At 52.8% G+C, this 17,583-nt stretch overlaps 1 protein-coding gene across 1 annotated transcript in view; it reads left to right on the forward strand.

Moving 5' to 3' along the window:
* Nucleotides 1-17,583, forward strand: part of SGIP1 (SH3GL interacting endocytic adaptor 1) — a 46,912-nt gene continuing 29,329 nt past the window's right edge. The window contains exons 1-3 of the mRNA XM_069023643.1: nt 1-40; nt 3,852-3,896; nt 16,139-16,202. Of these exons, the coding sequence (XP_068879744.1) occupies nt 3,887-3,896; nt 16,139-16,202 (74 nt within the window). The 5' untranslated portion in view covers nt 1-40; nt 3,852-3,886. The remainder of the gene's footprint in view (nt 41-3,851; nt 3,897-16,138; nt 16,203-17,583) is intronic.

A 17,583-nucleotide genomic window follows, 5' to 3' on the forward strand; every position in this document is an offset into this window, starting at 1 on the left:
GCTCCCAGTGCAGGGGAGGAAGAGCAGGAGCAGAGGGAAGGTGGGATGGGGTGTGCAGGGATGTTCCTTTCGGATTTGGGGGCTGCTGGTGAAGGGGTGTTCCCGGGCGTGGCTGCAGTGGGATTTATGGGGATGTGGAGCAGGAATCCGGCGGCGCTGCCAGGAGCAGCTCCCAGGGGGGTGTGGGACCCTCTCCCTTTGTGCCCCGGGCACGGCCCGGTCACCTCCGGTCCTGGGGAAGCCCTTAAATGAGGCAGCGCTGGGCCCGGGGCTGTTAAATCCCTCCCGAGCGTCCCCACCCCGCCCGTGCCCCGGGGACGCCCGGCAGCCACCTGGCAGAGGGGCCCTGCTCGCCAAAATGTGAGGTTTGGTGGCCCTGAGCAGAGCTGCTGGCACGTGGGGTGCCACCCTCCCTGCCCCGTGTCCTGCCTGCTGCTCGGTCCCACAAATGCTCGGGTTTAGGGAATCCCTGCCCAGCCCCAACCCAGGGACAGGACACAGGGAAAGGCTTCCCAGTGCCAGAGGGCAGGGATGGATGGGAGATTGGGAAGGAATTGTTCCCTGGCAGGGTGGGCAGGCCCTGGCACAGGGTGCCCAGAGCAGCTGGAGCTGCCCCTGGATCCCTGGCAGTGCCCAAGGCCAGGCTGGACACTGGGGCTGGGAGCAGCCTGGGACAGTGGGAGGTGTCCCTGCCCCTGGCTCCTGTAAACCCAGATTTATAGGGAATGAGGGAAATGGCTGAGCTTCCTGGGAAATCCATCCTGCAGTGCCCAGGGCTGTGGCAGTGGGAGCCACCGGACAGGAGCTGCTGCAGGTCCGGCCTCTCCCGCCGCATTCCCGCCAGGAGCAGCTCAAGGCTGAGCCTATTCCCATCCAGGTTTAATTATGGCCGACCCAAAGGGCTGCGGGTTGTAAACAACCCCTGGCTGCTTTAATGCCGGGGATTTGCCAGGGCCACGTCCTGCCCGAGGCCGAGGATTGGGGTTTTATTTAGCAAATCCCATCGCTGCTCCGGGGCCGGGCCGGCTCCTGCGCGCCGCTGTCACATGGAGCTGCGGCTGACTCTGCTGGGGATGAGTAATGCGCTCCCTGACTCATTTTCTGCCTTTTTTATTTGGATTTTTTTTCATCTTCAGGCCCTCCACTTCGTCTGCTGCCGGTTGCTGGCGGCTCCTTGCGTGTCTCCTTCGGGAGCTGCCGGAGATTTCCAGTGCTTTTCATGGGAATCGTCCCTGTGGCTGCTCAGTGGAGTTGGGAGGCGTTAGGAAATCAAATTGCGAATTCTGTAATATGGAAAGATCAGCTTTGCCTTGGAAAGAGGGGTTTGGTGGCAGCTGCCCTCCCCAGGGATGCGGCAGCGCTCCTGCAGGGACCCGGCTCTCCCTGTGCCGCCTTTTTTTGGGAAGAGCCTGTTCTGGGAGCGGCTTTGTGGTGTCCTGAGTGTGGGGTTAGGTTTTGCCTGCAGGAAGGGGAGTTTTGGCCTTGCCCCATGGCAGGAGCTGTTTCATAAGGAGGAGGCATCCCACGGATCCAGGGAAAGCTGGAGCTGCGCTGGGAGGAGCAGCAGCCAAGGGATTTCCGGGGTGACGGGGAGGCTGCCCAAAACCAGTGCTGAAATGAGGGAATTTGGTGAAAAGGACTGTTTTTATCCATAGTCCAGCCTGGGAAGGGCTTTGCAGGGGATATCCCAGCTCTCCTTGCTTTTTTAAGGAATATCAGCCCCCTGGAGCTGTGGGAAGGGGGCCCTGGGTCTGTCCTGGCTGGCAGTGGAGCCACTGGATGTGGGATCACAGAATCCCCAGATTTGGGTTGGAATGGACCTTAAAGCTCATCCCATTCCCGCCCTGCCATGAATTCCACTAGGATTGCTCCAAACCCCGCCCAGCCTGGCCTTGGACGCTCCCAGGGATGGGAATCCTGGGCCGCGCTCTGCTGTGCAGCAGCTCCATAAGTTTTTGGGGGATTGGTGTTGTTTTGGTGTGTCCAGGAGGAATCTGGACAGGGAAGGTGCCTGTCCATCACTGGGACATCCTTCCACGTGTGCCAGCCTGGGGTGTTTTAGGGCTGGGCTGAGGGGACAGTGGAACAACATTCCATGGGTTGTGCTCAGCCTGGGATTACAGCCGCAATTCCCGAGGGCTCTGGGCTCCCTTCCCTGTGCTGGAAGCGCTGCAGGCAGCTCGCAGGAGCTCCTTGCAGGGATTAAGGAACCATCTGTTCGATAATCCCGTCCCTGTGCCCGCTGCTGGGGCACCTCCCACCAGCTGGGACGGGACGGGGCCGTGCCGGACGCACCCGCTGAGGTGCTGCTCCCTCGCCGGTGTCTCCAGACCCTTGGAGGTGCTTGGCTTTGGGATTACTCTTTAAATGGGAAGGGGAAAAAGCACATTTATTTCTTTATTTATTACTAGGGAAATTTTATTTTAATGGCGGAAAAATCTGATTTTCATTCATGAAAAACGGCTTTTTTTTTGCTTTTTTTTTTTTTTTTTTTTCAATGGGGAAAATGATGTGGGCATTGCCGCCGAGCAGGGACAAATCCTGACGGGCACGTGGGGCTGCCGGCGGTGATCCCAAAGATGCTGATGCGGGGTGAGCGGCAGAAGGGAAGTTTTCCCTCCCCGCTCCGCGGTCACGTTGAAAAGCCACATTCGCGAGCGCCGGAACGCGCGGGTTGTCCCCAAAACGCCGCTGTTGTGCCCGGAGGGCAGAGGAGGGGCAGAGGCAGCTCCTCCATCGGGAGCTGGGTGCTGATGGTGCCAATCCCGGTTTTTCCGGGCGCTGGGATGCGGCGGTGGCCCCGGGGACAGAGCTCGGGCTGTCCCCCCCTGTCCCGGCGGGTGCTGTGCGGGATGAGGATCCCGGGGATGCTCGTGGGAACCACTTCAGGAGAAGCCTGAGGGGGCTCGGAGCACTTTTCCTGCCAGGAAAAAAATACACCCGGACTTGCGGAGCTGCTGAAAGCCAATTTCACCAGAAACGATTTTAAATCCCGCATTTTCTTGGATAAACCTGGCGGTACTCCCATGACTTGGGCTGTGCCCCCGGGGGGCTGCTCCAGGGGGAGCCGGTGCCGGGGGTGGCATCGCGGGGCGCAGCCCGGCCCCGGCTCCCGCAGCCCCCCCGCCGCCTCCCCGGCCTCTTTTGTTCCCCGCTCCGGCTTCCCTTCATGCGAGATTAATTCCCGGGCGCTGCTGGAAGCGGTCGGGGAGAGATTTCTCCCGCATCCTCCTTTCGGGGCTAATTGCTGGCGCTGTGACGTCAGCCGATGGATTTGTCCCTTGGATGGCTGCGGGAGAGGCTGCGAGGAGGGCCCGGCGCTGCCGAGCTCGCATCCCTGCGCTCGCACCCGGCTGCGCTGCCTTCTCCAGCCGGGATTGATCCCTTTTCCCCGATTCCCAGCCCCGCACGCTCCTAATCTGACAGCGGCCGGGAATTAATCGGGCTGGCGCGGGCGCTGCAATAGGATTAAGGGAGGGGAAGTGCGTCACGAGGTGCGGACAGGGGTTCTGCTTTTGGGGAAAGTGGCGGTGCTGGGGAGGGTGGAAAGGGGGGGAAAAAAAAAAACAAAAAACCTGGGAAATAGGTTGGAGTGTTCCCGGGGGGTGTGTCGGGAGCGAGCGCGCATGTGAGGAGTGCGGGGCGGGAGGCGAGCCCGCCTCGTCCTCCCTTTCTCCGAGCATCCTCCGCGATGCCATCCTGGAGGTGATACAGGCACAGCAGCATCCATGGCCTGCCCCTAGCCGCGGCATTCCCGCTTCCTCCTCCTCCTCCTCATCCTCCCCGCCGCCTGGGAAGGGCTGACGCCGAGCGCCTGCTGACCGGGATCGTATTCTCCTGGATTTTTTCAGGCTCCTTGGAAATTGAGGAATGCAATTCTGCCACCATGATGGAAGGTAGGTGATGAGCCGGGCGCGTTCTTCCTCGGGGAGCGCCCGACTTTTTAGAGGAGGAGGCGCCAAACCTGCGCCGGGGGGTGTTTTATCCTTTCCTAAATAAAATAATAATAATAATTAATAACCATAATTAAATCAAATCCTCCCCTCTCCCTAATCCCAGGCAATTCCAGGCTCTGCCGAGCGGGAGGGTGGTGATCTAATATCGAGCCCATCCGATTATTTGCAATTCCATCCCCAGCCCTGTGTAGGCAGCTCCGGCCGGGCAAACGCCCGGTTTTCCATGGAGCTGCCGCTTCCTCCAGCCCAGACCCGGCTGCATCCGTCAGAATTGGGATCCTGAAATGGTTATTTTATCCCTCAGCCTGATGCGCTGCGCAGAGGGTGGATCTGGGGGTTAGCAGCTGATGGATGGGCTTTGGTGGTTTTCCCGGGATGGATGAGCATCATTCCAGTGGGAAACGAGGGAATCGGAACTTAGGGTGATTTTTTTTTTTTTTTTTTTGGCCGTGCCGTGGAGATGCAGGTCTGGGGAAGGAGGAGGAGATGTTGGATGTGGGTTTGTGGGCATAGCGAAGGAAATGAGAAGGGAATATGGGCTCTGGGCACAGGATGCTTCAGGGAGGCTGTGTCTGATCCTGTGTGGGAAAAGCCTCCGGGCATGACAGGAATTTTCTCCTCTGTCGTCTGTCTCAGCCGTATGTAAAGCTCTTCTTTATCATTTATAATTTTAATTCCTCCTGGAGCAGGATGCAGGGAAGGGATGCCTTGGATTTAGTTATATTTCAGCAGAATGGATACTCCAGGGCTGGCAGGAGCAGAATTTATTGAATTTTGGGGGATTTCTGGCCCGTTGGTGGCAGCAGCAGGGCCTGGCTTGGTGGAGCCACATCCAAGCTCGGCGCTGCCAGGGAGCTTCCTGGGATGACAGGCAGAAATTGGGCTGCTTCCCGGTGTATCCCTGAAATCTGGGGCTGCCCCCCTGCCCCAATTCACCTGGAGAGGCCTCAGGATCCATGGGATTTGTACAGGTTTAAAATATTCCCCCGGTCTCGGGAATTCAGGTGTCGTCACGGCCGTGTGTGGCCACATGGAATGGCCTCTCCCAGGAATGGTTTCTGGATGCTTTGGTGTGAAGGAAATGAGTTCTGTTGTCCTTTAGATACGAGGAAAAGCCTTCCCTGCTCTCCCTGATGCTGATGAGAGTCACAAGCAGAAGAGGTTTTAATTTTAGCCCATGACATCAAACCCATCCCACGACGGGAGCCAGGCAGGAGCAGGTCATGGCAGGGAAAATGCCATTGAAAACCTGGCTTCTCCCAAAGTTCCAGTGCTTACAGAGGAATTAATGTGGATAAATTGAAGTTGCCTTGTTGTATGTCTTGGTTTGGGTTATTTATTCAGTTTTGAGGCTTCTTGGGGGAAGTAGGTTGGGATTTTGAGGTTCTTCTGGGATTTGGGGGTTTTGAGTTTGGGATTTTTTGGGTTTGGTTTTATTCCTTGAGGATTTTGGCCTGGCAGGAGCTTTGGTCACTTCCCAGCTCCACACTGGAGATGGATCCAGGGCTGGGACATCGAGCTCTGGCAGAGGTGGAATCACCTTCCATGACCCAGCCTTGCATGGAAAAAAAAATCCTAATCATAAAAAGTGAATTATTAAAGAGCTGGAAATGCTCCCCAAGCTGTTGATGTGAACCTAGAACAGAGGTGAGGAAATCAGAAATAATTCCTGGGGTTTTTGAGTTTTGAAATAGCTGGAAATTGGTTGGATTTGTGGGAGAGTGGAGCCTCAGTCCAAGATCCCGCTGAAACCCTGGCCCCTTGCAGGGGTGGTTTTATTTAATATAAGACTGGCTTTAACAGGCTCAGCTTAACTGGAGCTGAAACTTTTAAACCTGTGCAAGACACTGAGAGTTCCTTGCAGTGAGCACCTTAAAAGGGTTTAATTATTATTAATTATTGGAACAGGTTTTCATGCTGGAATGCCAGACACTGCACTGGGAGTGGAGGGTGGGTGCAGGACATGGGGCCACCCATGGCCAGCAGGATGGACCAGGCTCAAGGATCCTCTTTGGATCCTTTTTCTTGGAAAAAGGGGAATTCACTTTGTTGGGAATGGTGCAGGATGAGCAACTTTTGCTGGTTATGGGTATTTTACTCAATATATGCAATATTTTTTTGTTCTTCTGGGAGAAAAATGTTTATTTTCCATGGATGTCTAAAAATCCCAATGCTACCCAAAAAAAAAGGAGTTGTGGGAGATATTTCCTGACCCCAATCCCTGCTGGAGGACACCAAACGTGTCACAGGTGTCTCCAGCAGAGGATGTTCCTCCACCTCCATGGAGTGGTGGAAGGGTGGGATGCAGGAACATTCCATGGATTTGTTGTTCTTGGCTTCACTCAGCCGGGTGGGAAGCAGGGATCGGGATGGGGATTGAACCCCTCCGAGATGCCACCACGTCTGGAGAGGTCCCTCACGTGTGGCTGCAGGAGTGAGAGGGGCTGGGGTGTTCCCTAGGATTGTAAAATCCTCGGGAGTGCCCCGGGCAGGCGGTGCAGGTGAACATCCGGGCACGGGAACGGGTTTGTCTCCTTTTGGGATCCCTCTGTTGCATCTGCAGGGCACTGAGGGCGTTCAGAGCCTTAATGAAGTTTGGAAATCACCGCTCAGGCAGGAGCTCCGGGATGTTGGGAAGACGGGAGCAGCCGTGGTTCCTCTGGAGAAGGTCATTCCTTCTTTCCCTGTGTTTCTCCAGAGCCCAAACAGGGCCAGCAGCCTTCCCAGAGTGGGAGTGTCTCTGAGCCTCTTCTCCAGGCTTTTTACACCAAACCAGGATGTTTGGTCGCTCAGGGAACTTCCATGGGGGTGTCCTGTCCAACCTGGCATGGTGGGAGGTGTCCAAGCCCATGGCAAGGGTGGGATGAGAAGATCCTTCCAATCCTCCCAAGCCAACCCATTCTCTGGGATTCTCTGGTCACGTCCAAGCTGGGAAAATCTTTCTGGCATCGTCTTTCAGCCTCGGTGGGCTCTGGTTTTGGAATGCTGGGCCCAGAGGCATCGAAGGCACATCGGACAAATCCTTTGGGTTGATAGAAAATTGACTTTGTTTTCTTCTTTGGTGATCTCGTTCCAGCAAACTGTGTTTGAGTGCGCTCAGGGTTGTCTGCAGGGCTCAGCAGGGAAATGGCCTGCGAGGAAAATTTGGGGGTTTTGATTGGAGGACGAAAATTTGGGGGGGTTCCTTTGAGAAAGCCACGGGCAGGTTTGATGGAAATATCATAAATTCAGGCATGGATGGCAAAACCATCCCAGAAAACATCCAGAACACTCAATAAGGAGCTGGATTTTCCAGCGTTTGAGCAGAAATCCGTGCCTGAGCTCGGATCCAAGGAGAATCAGGGCTTGGGCTTGGTTGGGCATCTCCACCTTTGCCCTCTGAGATGGATTTTTCCAGACCTGCTGGACCTTTCTACAGAACTGAGGCAGAAACAACATTTCAGGATGCAGGAGAAGATTTTTTCTTTCCCCCCTCTTTTCCATGTCCAGCCCAGGGAAATGCTGAGCCTGATGCAGGGATTTGGCTCCTCTTGTATCCCAGGGTGGGCTGAGGGTTGGGGCCATGCCACCACTCTCGAGACCAAAGATGTCCATTAGGACTTTTGGGATATTTCTGGAGGGTTGATCCAGGTGCGTCTGAGCTGTCAAGGAGGAAATTTGGGGAAATGAGGCCTTGGGAGTGGAAAGCTTGGAAGAGAAGTGAGATAAAGCTCTGGAGCCCTTGGATATGAGGGTCAGAAGCTGGGGCTGAGCTGCCCAGGGAATGGTGCTGTGATTCCAGCGACATCTCCCACACTCTGGGAGCCCCAAAGCTGGACCTGCATCCCAAAACATGGATTTTTTTTCCAGGCATTCCCACCCTTCCCACTGAGCTTTTGGGTTTCCCAGCTCTGTTCCATTTGCAGGGCGTTTCTCCAGGGGAAGGGAGAGGAGGGACAAAGGGCTGGAGCTCCAAACCAACACCCACCAAGCCAAAGGCCCCACCCAGCCCTCGGGAATTGGGGCAATGCTTGGGAATGCACCTGGTTCCTGCCAGTTACACCCCAAGGGGTGCCAAGGGCTGAGGATTTGGACCAAATATGTTCAAGTAGGGAGGTGGCAAAGCCTCAAAGGGGCAGTGCGACGTGGTGCTGGCAGCAAAACCCAAACTGGGTTTTTTGGGGCTGGAAAAGGTCAAAAATGTGGCAAAACCTGGGAAAAAAATATGGTGAGGCCTAAAAAAATATGGCAAAACTCCTCCTTGGAGTGAGCCCCGGTTGAAAATGTGCCCTTGGGCGGCTGGAACTGGTGCACAAATGCAGGAATTTGGGTTTCTCTGCCAAGACAGGAACTTCCTGCGTGACTCACCGGCCTTGCTCTGGTTTTAAGGATTGGAGGAATAAGAATTCCAGGTGAGGTCAGGTGGTGTTCACCTTGAACCTCCTCCAGTGTGGGGTTTTATCTCTTAAAGGTGGAAAAACGTGGGTTTGGGTGGGAATCCTGCCCTAAACGCTGCTGTCGAGCCCCCGGAGCTGTTGGGGGTGTACAACGGGATTTATGCAGAGCTTGTGGCAGGAATCCCGACCCAATATCGGGATTGGAGAGGAGGAACACGAAGGAAAAAGTGGGAAGGAGGGGAAGGCAGAGCTCCTCCCCAGAGCAGTGACCTGGAAGCGTTGGGATGCTCCAGAGCTGTCACGGAGGATCCGTCAGCCTCGGGAAGGGGGTGGGATTCCGGCTGTCTCCCAGCAAAGCTCATTCCCGTTTTCCCTGCCAGCTGATTTCTTAACTTCTTCCTTTAATCCCAGGCCGGGCATGGGGGTTTTTTTCCCCAGGTTTGGTAGGAAAAATCCAAGCAAATCCAAGCCCTTGAGCGCCGTGCAGATGGTTTTTTAGGGAATGAGCTCTTCCCGAGCAGTTCAGGAGCACAAAGTGTGGCCCTGTGCGCTCTGCCAGCGATTGAGGAGCTCGGCTCTTTGTTCAGAACCCAAATTCCGTTGCAGGCGGCTGTTCCTGGGGACTTCCGAAGGGTTTTCTGCTCTGGCTGTGGGAATGAAAGGGGCTCGAGGCTGGCAGCGGCTCCAGCTGCTGGGGTCGTGCACTCAGAGCCCCACAAAATGATTTATTTGGAATTTCTAGTTTAGTTGCAGGTGTTGTTTGGGGTTTTTTTTTCTTTTTTTTTAAATTTTAAATTTAATTTTATTTTTTTTTCAATTTTAATTCCTGGAGCCAGAGGTTTCGGGGCTGTGCTGGAGGAGCAGCGTGGAATTCCTGCCCCGTCCTACAGGCACCTCCTGCCCTGCACAGGGAGTTTTGAGGTGGGATTGGGAAGGGGGAATTCCCTGGCACATCCCAGTTTATGCTGGATTAGGGCTGGCAGTGATAACACTGTTTGGAAGCGTATTTTAAATCCCGTATTATCTGGGAAACATTCCTTACCCATCCCAGCCTTGGCAAAGCACCACTGGCATTGGCGTGTTTGAATTTATATTTAATTTATTACTTTTTTGTGGGTGTCATTTGTGTTCAGTTCATTTTTTAGGTGATGTTTTGAGGAGAAAAAAAATCTTAAAATTCTTCACCTACACCTGGTCAGGAATTTAAAACCTCAATTGGGATTAATTTGTGGAAAATTGTGGGAATTTTGGGATAGGTTAGGCCAGGAAGGATGAGATTCCCCAGCCTGCCCTTGCTTTGGGTGCATCAAGGATTTCAAGCAGCCCCACAAATGTATTAAAGAAATATTAAAAAAAAAAATTATATATATAAAAGCAATATAAAAATATTAAAAATAATATAAAATATATTTTAAAATAATATAAAAATATTAAAAGATAATATAAAAATATTAAAATAATATAAAATAATAATACAAAATATAGAAATATTAAGAATATATCTTAAAATAATATTAAAATATAAAAAATAGAAATTAATATAAATAATAGAAAAAATAATAGAAAAAAATAATAGAAAAAAATTTAAAAAGAATTAGTAAAGAATTAAAAAGTAAAGAATTAAAAAATTTAAAAATAATAAAAATATTTAAAAATTAAGAAATAATATAAAATAATGTAATAAATATAAAATACATAAATTTAGATTTTTGGAAATCATTAAAGGGGCACCTTGTTATTAGAGCTAATTAACCATCATCAAATCCTGGAATGGTTTGGCTTGGAAACACCTTCAAGCTCTTCCCATTGCAGCCCTGCCAGGGCAGGGACACTTCCCACTCTCCCGGGTTATTCCAAGCCCTGTCGAGCCTGGCCTTGGACACTTAAACAGCCTTAAATTTACTAATAAGCTAATTTATACTGCAGAATTAATTAATAGCAAGATCATTAATGCTCCATGTTTACCTGGCTGCTCTCACAGGGAGAGGGGAGCGCAGAAAAACCTCCCTCAGCCTGGAAATTAAACCTTGCTTTAGGTCAGGCCCGCTGCTCTTATTTTTAGTCCCAGACTTAATGACTGCTTTAAAATCCAGGTGCTCCTCAGGCAGCGGGAGCTGGATGCTTTGAGGAATTCCTGGGAAGGGTTTTGATGCTTCATTTTGGGCGTAAATCCCGGTTTTCACATGGAAATGGGAACATTGCAGGTGTGGGGGTGACCACGTTGGGATCAAGGGATGCTTTCCCAGAGTTGTCCCCAAGGAAGCTGTGACAGCCCGGGTGTTCCCTTTTCCACCTGGAAAACTGGGAATGGGAGTTGCTGGAGGGTCACTGGGGTGGCCTTGACCACGGGGTGGACAAAAAGCTGGTTTAGGCGAGGATTTAGGTGGGGTTTAACAAATCTTTATGTTTATAGCCCCAAAATCGGTGGGTTTTTCCATAAATATTGTCAGAGGGGTTGCTGGGGATCCGTGGGGGGTGTGGAGGTGGTGGATTTTCAGGAGATGCCTTGGAAAACAGGGACAGACGGAATGGCAAAGCCTCATGGAGAAAAAAAGACGCTTCCAATGGGATTTTTTGGGGTTTTTTTTGAGGGAGGGATGCCAGCATGGGGGTTTAACATTGCTATTTATATATTAACTTTTTAAAATTGATCTTTGGGGGGGTGGTGGGGTGTTTTCCCTGGATGTGCTGTGTGCAGGGAAGGCAACTGGGAACTCTGTCACCTCCCTTTACCCCCAAAACCCCTGGAATTCCCTAAAAATAGCACTCTGGGTGTGATTTGGGAGCGAGAGCCCGTCCTGGGCAGCCTCAGAGACAGCACAGGAACCTTTGGAAGCGCATCTGGCGTTCCTGTGGCGGTGCCAGCCGGGAATGAAAGCCACAAGTGTCCCCAGGCTGAATTCCCCGGGAGCAGGGATTGTCCCGGCCCTCGGGAACTGCACGCTCGGGGTCTCTGAGCTGAGCTCACAAATCCCATCTCCAGGGAAAGCGGGGGCTGAGAGGCTCCTGCAGCTGCTTTGCCGAGGAGCCTTGAGCAGGGATTTGCATCCTCCTGCTGTTGGATATTCCCGAAATCCTCCACGAATTGCTGGGGTTGGGTTGGGATGCACCCTGCTGGTGCTGCCCTGGATTTTAAGGAGAGCTTTTCTCTGCTGGCTTTGCTCTGGGCTCGGGCCTCGTCCTGTGGCGTTTATCCCATTTCGATGTGGAATATAAACAATTTCCGTGGTTTGGGGCCTATTCCCACATCCAGCAAAAGGCTGGAATCTTGTCCCTGGTACCTGAGTTACCTGAGCTGCGCCTGCAGAGTGAAGGGCCTGGGCTAAAGCCCAGCCCAGGTTTTTATGTGTGGCTGGGTTTTAGGGAACATTTCTTCATGGGAAGGGTTTTCCAGCCCTGGCACAGTGGTGGGTCCCCATCCCTGGGGGGCTGGAACAGCCCTGTGGATGTGGCACCTGGGGACACGGGGCAGTGGTGGCCTTGGCAGTGCTGGGAATGGTTGGAGTGGACCCTGGGGGCTTTTCCAGCCTAAACAATTCCAGGCTTCCAAAGAAGCCCGTGGTGTTCCCTCCCTGTGCAAGGAGCAGGGTTTGACCCCAGGGCTCCAGCATTCCCAGCCCTTGGAGCTCCCGACTCCAACTCCTGCCGTGAGTGTTCGGGGAGCTGGCAAAGGGAGGAAGGTGCAGAAGGTCTGGGAAGGTCCTGGGAGCCCAAACCCCGCTGGGAATGTGGGGCTGGATCCTGCTCTGGGACAGGGGGGACACAGCCCCAAACCCCGGGGTGGAATCCTGGGATTCCTTCCCACCGTGCAACTGGAATGGGATGGGAGCTTGGAGAAGGGCTTGGATGTTGATTCACCCGCCTGGGCAGAGTTGAGCCTCATCAGAGACTGAGTTACCCTCAAGGCTGGGTTGAGACTGGATTTGGGATCAGCTGTGGGATTTTGGATCATCTCTGTTTGCTGGAGTGAGATCCTTCATTCCCACACTGGAATAACCCTGTCAGTCCTTCAGTGCCTTTCAGCTGACAGTCCTGGTGAGGGCCCAGCTTCTCAGCATTTGTTGGTATTTCCCAAGGAAGCCCAGCCCCAGCAGCCGAGCCCACGATTGTCACTGCTCACTTTGATTTCCAAGGGTTTTCTCTCCTCAGAGCCACGGGCAAAATGCCAACAGGGTCCTGCTCTGGCTGAGAGTGGTGGAACATCCCTTTTTCCTCCTTTTTTTTTTTCACTTTCCAGCGGGGAGGAACAGCTGTAAGCCTGGGGAGGATTGGAATCGTAAAATCATGGAATTGTTTCGTTGGAAAGTACCTTAAAGCTCATCCCACAGGCAGGGACACCTCCCACTGTCCCAGGCTGCTCCAAGCCCCACTGTCCAGCCCGGCCTGGGACACTTCCAGGGATCCAGGGGCAGCCCCAGCTGCTCTGGGAATTCCATCCCAGCCCCTCCCCACCCTCACAGCCAGGGATCTCTTCCCAATCTCCCATCCAGCCCTGCCCTCTGGCACTGGGAAGCCATTCCCTGTGTCCTGGCCCTCCATGCCTTGTCCCCAGTCCCTCTCCAGCTCTCCTGGAGCCCCTTCAGGCCCTGCCAGGGGCTCTGAGCTCTCCCTGGAGCCTTCTCCTCTCCAGGTGAGCACCCCCAGCACTCCCAGGTGATGGGTTTGCTGCTGGATCCCAGTGGCACCGTGGCCAATCCCGAAGGATTTGTGCCACAACCCCTCCCAGGGCTGTGCAGGACCAGCCTTTGGGTGCTGCCTCTCCAGGATCTGCCCTCTGGAATAAGATCTGGGACGAGACTCGGAAATGAGGGAGGTTGAAATATTAATGCTGTGCTGGAGGGCTCAGGTTACCCCTGCAGTGCTGGGCTGCTCCCGAGCTCTGAGGCAGAGCTCGGGATAGGGAAAGCCTTTGGAATGTTAGGAAGGCATTAATTAACTTAACTTAATTCCACACAAAAAGTGGACAAAATTAAAAGCAACAGGGGGTCACAGGGATTTGGCTTTTCTGGTGCAGAGGGGGAAGAAACTGAGGATTTGGGGGTGTGCCAAGGACCAAAAGTGGCCGTTTTTATGCCAGAATGTCCCTGGCAGTGTCCAGGCTGCTGCTGTGTGTGGGGATCTTCGGAGTGACCTGCAGAGAGCCAGCAGCTGGGCACCGAGTTCGGGCTTGGTGTGCTTTACCCTGCCCCAAAACTGAATTTACTGGGAGACTTTTCCCTCTGGGAATGACCGAGGGTTTCTGGAGCTTTGCCTCGCCTTCGGCTTTGCCGTGCTGGGCAGAGGGAGGGCTGTTCTTCCTTTAGGTTCCCATATCTCTGGGCTCACTCCGGAGTTCAGGAGGAACACACAGGTTTGTGCGTGGTGGGGAAAGCAGAGGTTGCTCAAATCCAGCTCTGAAGACCCCACCCTGCACCCAAAGCAAACCTCGGAGCGATTATCTCACCTTTCCCCTCCTCTCCCTCCTCCTCCTCCCTTCTTTCCCTGCTCCCCACAGGTCTCGGGTCTGTCATGGCCATGGATAAAGTTTATCCTTGTGCACAGACCAAGTAGAATGAATTTAAAGCATTTTTTTTTAAACTCTAATCATCACAAAGAGCATTTAAAACTCCGCCTTTCCTCTTGGGTAAGATTTCCTTATAAGTTTTATGCTCCCCAGTGAGTAAATTTTTCCTCCAGGGAATTCCCCTCAATATTTAGGGGTCCAGAGGCAGCAGCTGCTCCCCCAGCCTGGGGGTGGAGGGTGAGGGGCTGGATGTGGGAGAACAGGGTTGGTTTGCATCTAGAATTAAGCTTTTGGTGCAAAAAATGATGTTGGTCGTTCTCAAGAATAAAATAGAGGAAGTTTTGCGGTGCTAAATGGTGAATTGTGTTTCTCAGGCAGAATTCTTAAGGCTAGCAGGAAAAATGATGGCCTGGATTTGGAGAGATTTTGTGTTTGAAGGGAGAGGAACCAGTACCGGGGTTGGTTCAGCTTTGGGGCTGCTCTGGCAGTGCTGGAATCTCCAGTCCAGAGAATTCCAGTCCACATGGAATTTCTGTGGCTGAAGGCTGTGACCTCCATGGAAAAGATTTGATTACTTTTTGTAAGGCTGAGTCTTGCCAGGACAGGTCTTAGGGTACTTCAGCCCTAAAACCACCTGACAGGGGACTTGAGGTGCAGAGGGTGCGAATCCCAACCCTCGGCTCGGTCCCTGCGCCTCTGGATGGGGAATTTCCCCATGTTAGGGGACACTGGAGCTCCTGGGAAATCCCAGTCCTGGGGAATGCCAGCCCTGTCCCCCTCTGAGCCGTGTCCCTTTGTGGGGTCACCCTCACTGCCTCGCCCTGAGGTGACTGGGGGAGTTGCTGGGGATCTGCTCCCAGCAGCCCTGTCCTCTCCAAAGGCAGAGCTCCTTTTTGTTCTCCTGTTCCCAAATATCCCTTTTTCCCCCTCCATCACCCCCACTCCGAGCAGATGGAACTCTTACATAACCCAGCAGAAGGCTTCTGACAAATTTCAGCCAGCTTGGGTTCTGCTTCAGAGGAGACCAAACAACAGCTCGGTTCGGGGTGTTTCAGCCCTCCTTGTTCCGCTCTGGGTTTGGAGGATGAGGATTTTCCAGGAGGGAGATGAATGGGAATGTTGCTCTGTTATTAACGACTCCCCTGAGCCTTGGAGCAGTGGGAATGGGGAAAAGGGTGGATGTGGGGAGAGCAGAGCTACCCGGGAATGGGGTGGGATGAGCCTGCAGGGCTCAGCGGCACTCCCAGCTGGTTCTATGGGATACATGGATCTCATATGCTGGAAAACCTGGGATAGGGGAAGGTGAAACAGGATAAGCATTGAAATCCTCTCCAGCCCAAACCATGCTGGCATCCTGCAAAAAGAGGGAAAAGCTTGGAGAAACCCCCTCTCCTCCATCTGCTTTGGGGGGCTCTGGGATTCCAGGACTTTTCTGCCTGGCTCCGGCATCCTTGGTCCCAGGAATGGTGCAGATCCAAACCTGTGCTGGGCACGGCCAACCTCAGGGGTTAAACCGGGTTTTAACTCCCAGGAGGGTTTTCCCTCCTTTCATCAGTGCCCACCAACAGCACAGGAAAGGAGGGAGGAAGCGGGACAGAAAGCTTGGGAAATATGGACTGGGAAATATGGACTGGGAAATATGGACTGGGAAATACGGACTGGGGAGTAACTCAGTGCCACACACCGGGAGGGAGTCCATAGGTGTTGAATAACAAATAAATAAATAAATGTCCACACAACCTCCTGGCAGCTCCTTAACACTGTGATCCCTTGGCTTTGGCTCTTCCCTGTCTTCACCTCATTTATGGATTGCAGCCGGCCAGGGAATGAGGAACCTTTAGGAGGATTTATTGGAAGGGTTATATTATTTATATAGATATACACCTATATTTTATATATATATATTTTTATATAAAAAATATGTATTTCTAACAGATATTATATATGTATTATATTTCCTAAATATATATATTTAAAAATATTTTTAATGTGTGTATATTTTTAATGTGTGTATATTTTTAATGTGTGTATATTTTTAATATATATTATATGTGTATATTTTATATATGTATTTTAAAGATACATTTTAATCTATTTTAACATTTATATTTTTTATATTTTTAAAATATAGTTTTGCATATTTTTATATTTAATATTTTTCTTATATTTTTATATACATGTATTTATATGGAATGAATTTAATTAACAAAATTATCATTAATTAAGTCTATATGATTAATATCTATTGATAACGTATCCTATTATTAACATTGCCTTCTTCTTGGTGTTCCTTTTCCCCTCAGGACTGAAAAAACGTACCCGGAAGGCCTTTGGCATACGCAAGAAAGAAAAGGACACTGATTCCACGTAAGTTGAGAAGAGCTCATGGGATATTGATGGGATGGGGCAGGAGCCGCTGCGGTGTGCCAGGAAAGGAGGGGATTTGGGGCATCCCGGGCCGCTGCTCCCTTTGGAGCGAGTCTGAAGAGCGATCCCGTCTCAGCTGCTGCCCCTTGCAGGCCCGGCGCTGTGGGATCTCCTGGGAGCTGGGCAGAGCTCTCCTCCTCTGGGGGGCTTTGGGGCACCGCTGGAAAACAGCTCCTCGGAGCTTGGGGGATTCATCTCTGCCCGTGCCCCGAGCTCCTCAGAGACGCAAATTCCTTTTTGTTTACCCAGAGGTTTGTGCAGGTTCCGGGTGGGGAAGGTGCAGGGGCTGGAGCAGCACTGGGATTTTGCTGCCCAGAAAGCATCTGGCAGGGGATTCTGCTGGGGGATGCTGTGTGTGGGTGCTGAGCCCGGCCCAGGGAAGGGGCTGGAGCCCCAGGAGAATTCCTGAGGGAGCTGGGAAGGGGCTGGAGAGTTCCTGAGGGAGCTGGGAAGGGGCTGAGCCTGGAGCAAAGGAGGCTCAGGGGGGACCTTGTGGCTCTGCACAAGTCTCTGACAGGAGGGGGCAGCCGGGGGGGTCGGGCTCTGCTCCCAGGGAACAGGGACAGGAGGAGAGGGAACGGCCTCAGGATGGGCCAGGGGAGGCTCAGGGTGGATATTGGGGAAATTCCTTCTGGAAAGGCTGTCCAGGCCTGGCACAGCTGCCCAGGGCAGTGCTGAGTCCCCATCTCTGGCAGGGTTTAAAAGCCGTGTGGATGTGGCACTTGGGGACATGGGGCAGTGGTGGCCTGGGCAGTGCTGGGCATGGTTGGATTTGATGATCTGAGAGGGCCTTTCCAACCCAGACAATTCCGTGGTTCCCAGACAATTCCGTGGTTCCCAGCCACCACCGCTGTGGCTTTGGGGTGGATGTCCCAAAGTGCTGTGGCAAAGGGGGCTGTGCCACCACGTCCTGGGGACAGGCAGCAGGGAGTCCCCTCCTGCAGCGCTGCTCAGGTGTTGAATGCCTGCCAGCAGGAACATGGGGGTTTTTCCTTTCGTTCCATTTGGGTTTGCTTCCCTGAGCCTTTTTACATCCTGGTGGGAATTGCTTTGGAGGTGTCCCATGCCAAGGGACAGACTGCTGGGCCTGGCTGGGTGACCCTGGTGGCCTTGGCATCTCTGCATTTCCTGCTGCACAGAGGGGCTCAGAACAGGGGACACATGGAGCACATCCCAACAGAGGGATGTGCAGCCCCGAGCTGTCGTCCCCGAGCTGTCCCCAGGGATGGTGGAATCCATCCACCATCCACCAGGAGCTCCAGTTGTGTGTGAGTTACCAGAATGGGTGGGAATGAGGCTCCTTGGCATCTCCTCCTCAGGG

This window comes from Aphelocoma coerulescens, chromosome 8 (genome assembly GCF_041296385.1).
Source record: "Aphelocoma coerulescens isolate FSJ_1873_10779 chromosome 8, UR_Acoe_1.0, whole genome shotgun sequence".
Taxonomy (NCBI): domain Eukaryota; kingdom Metazoa; phylum Chordata; class Aves; order Passeriformes; family Corvidae; genus Aphelocoma; species Aphelocoma coerulescens.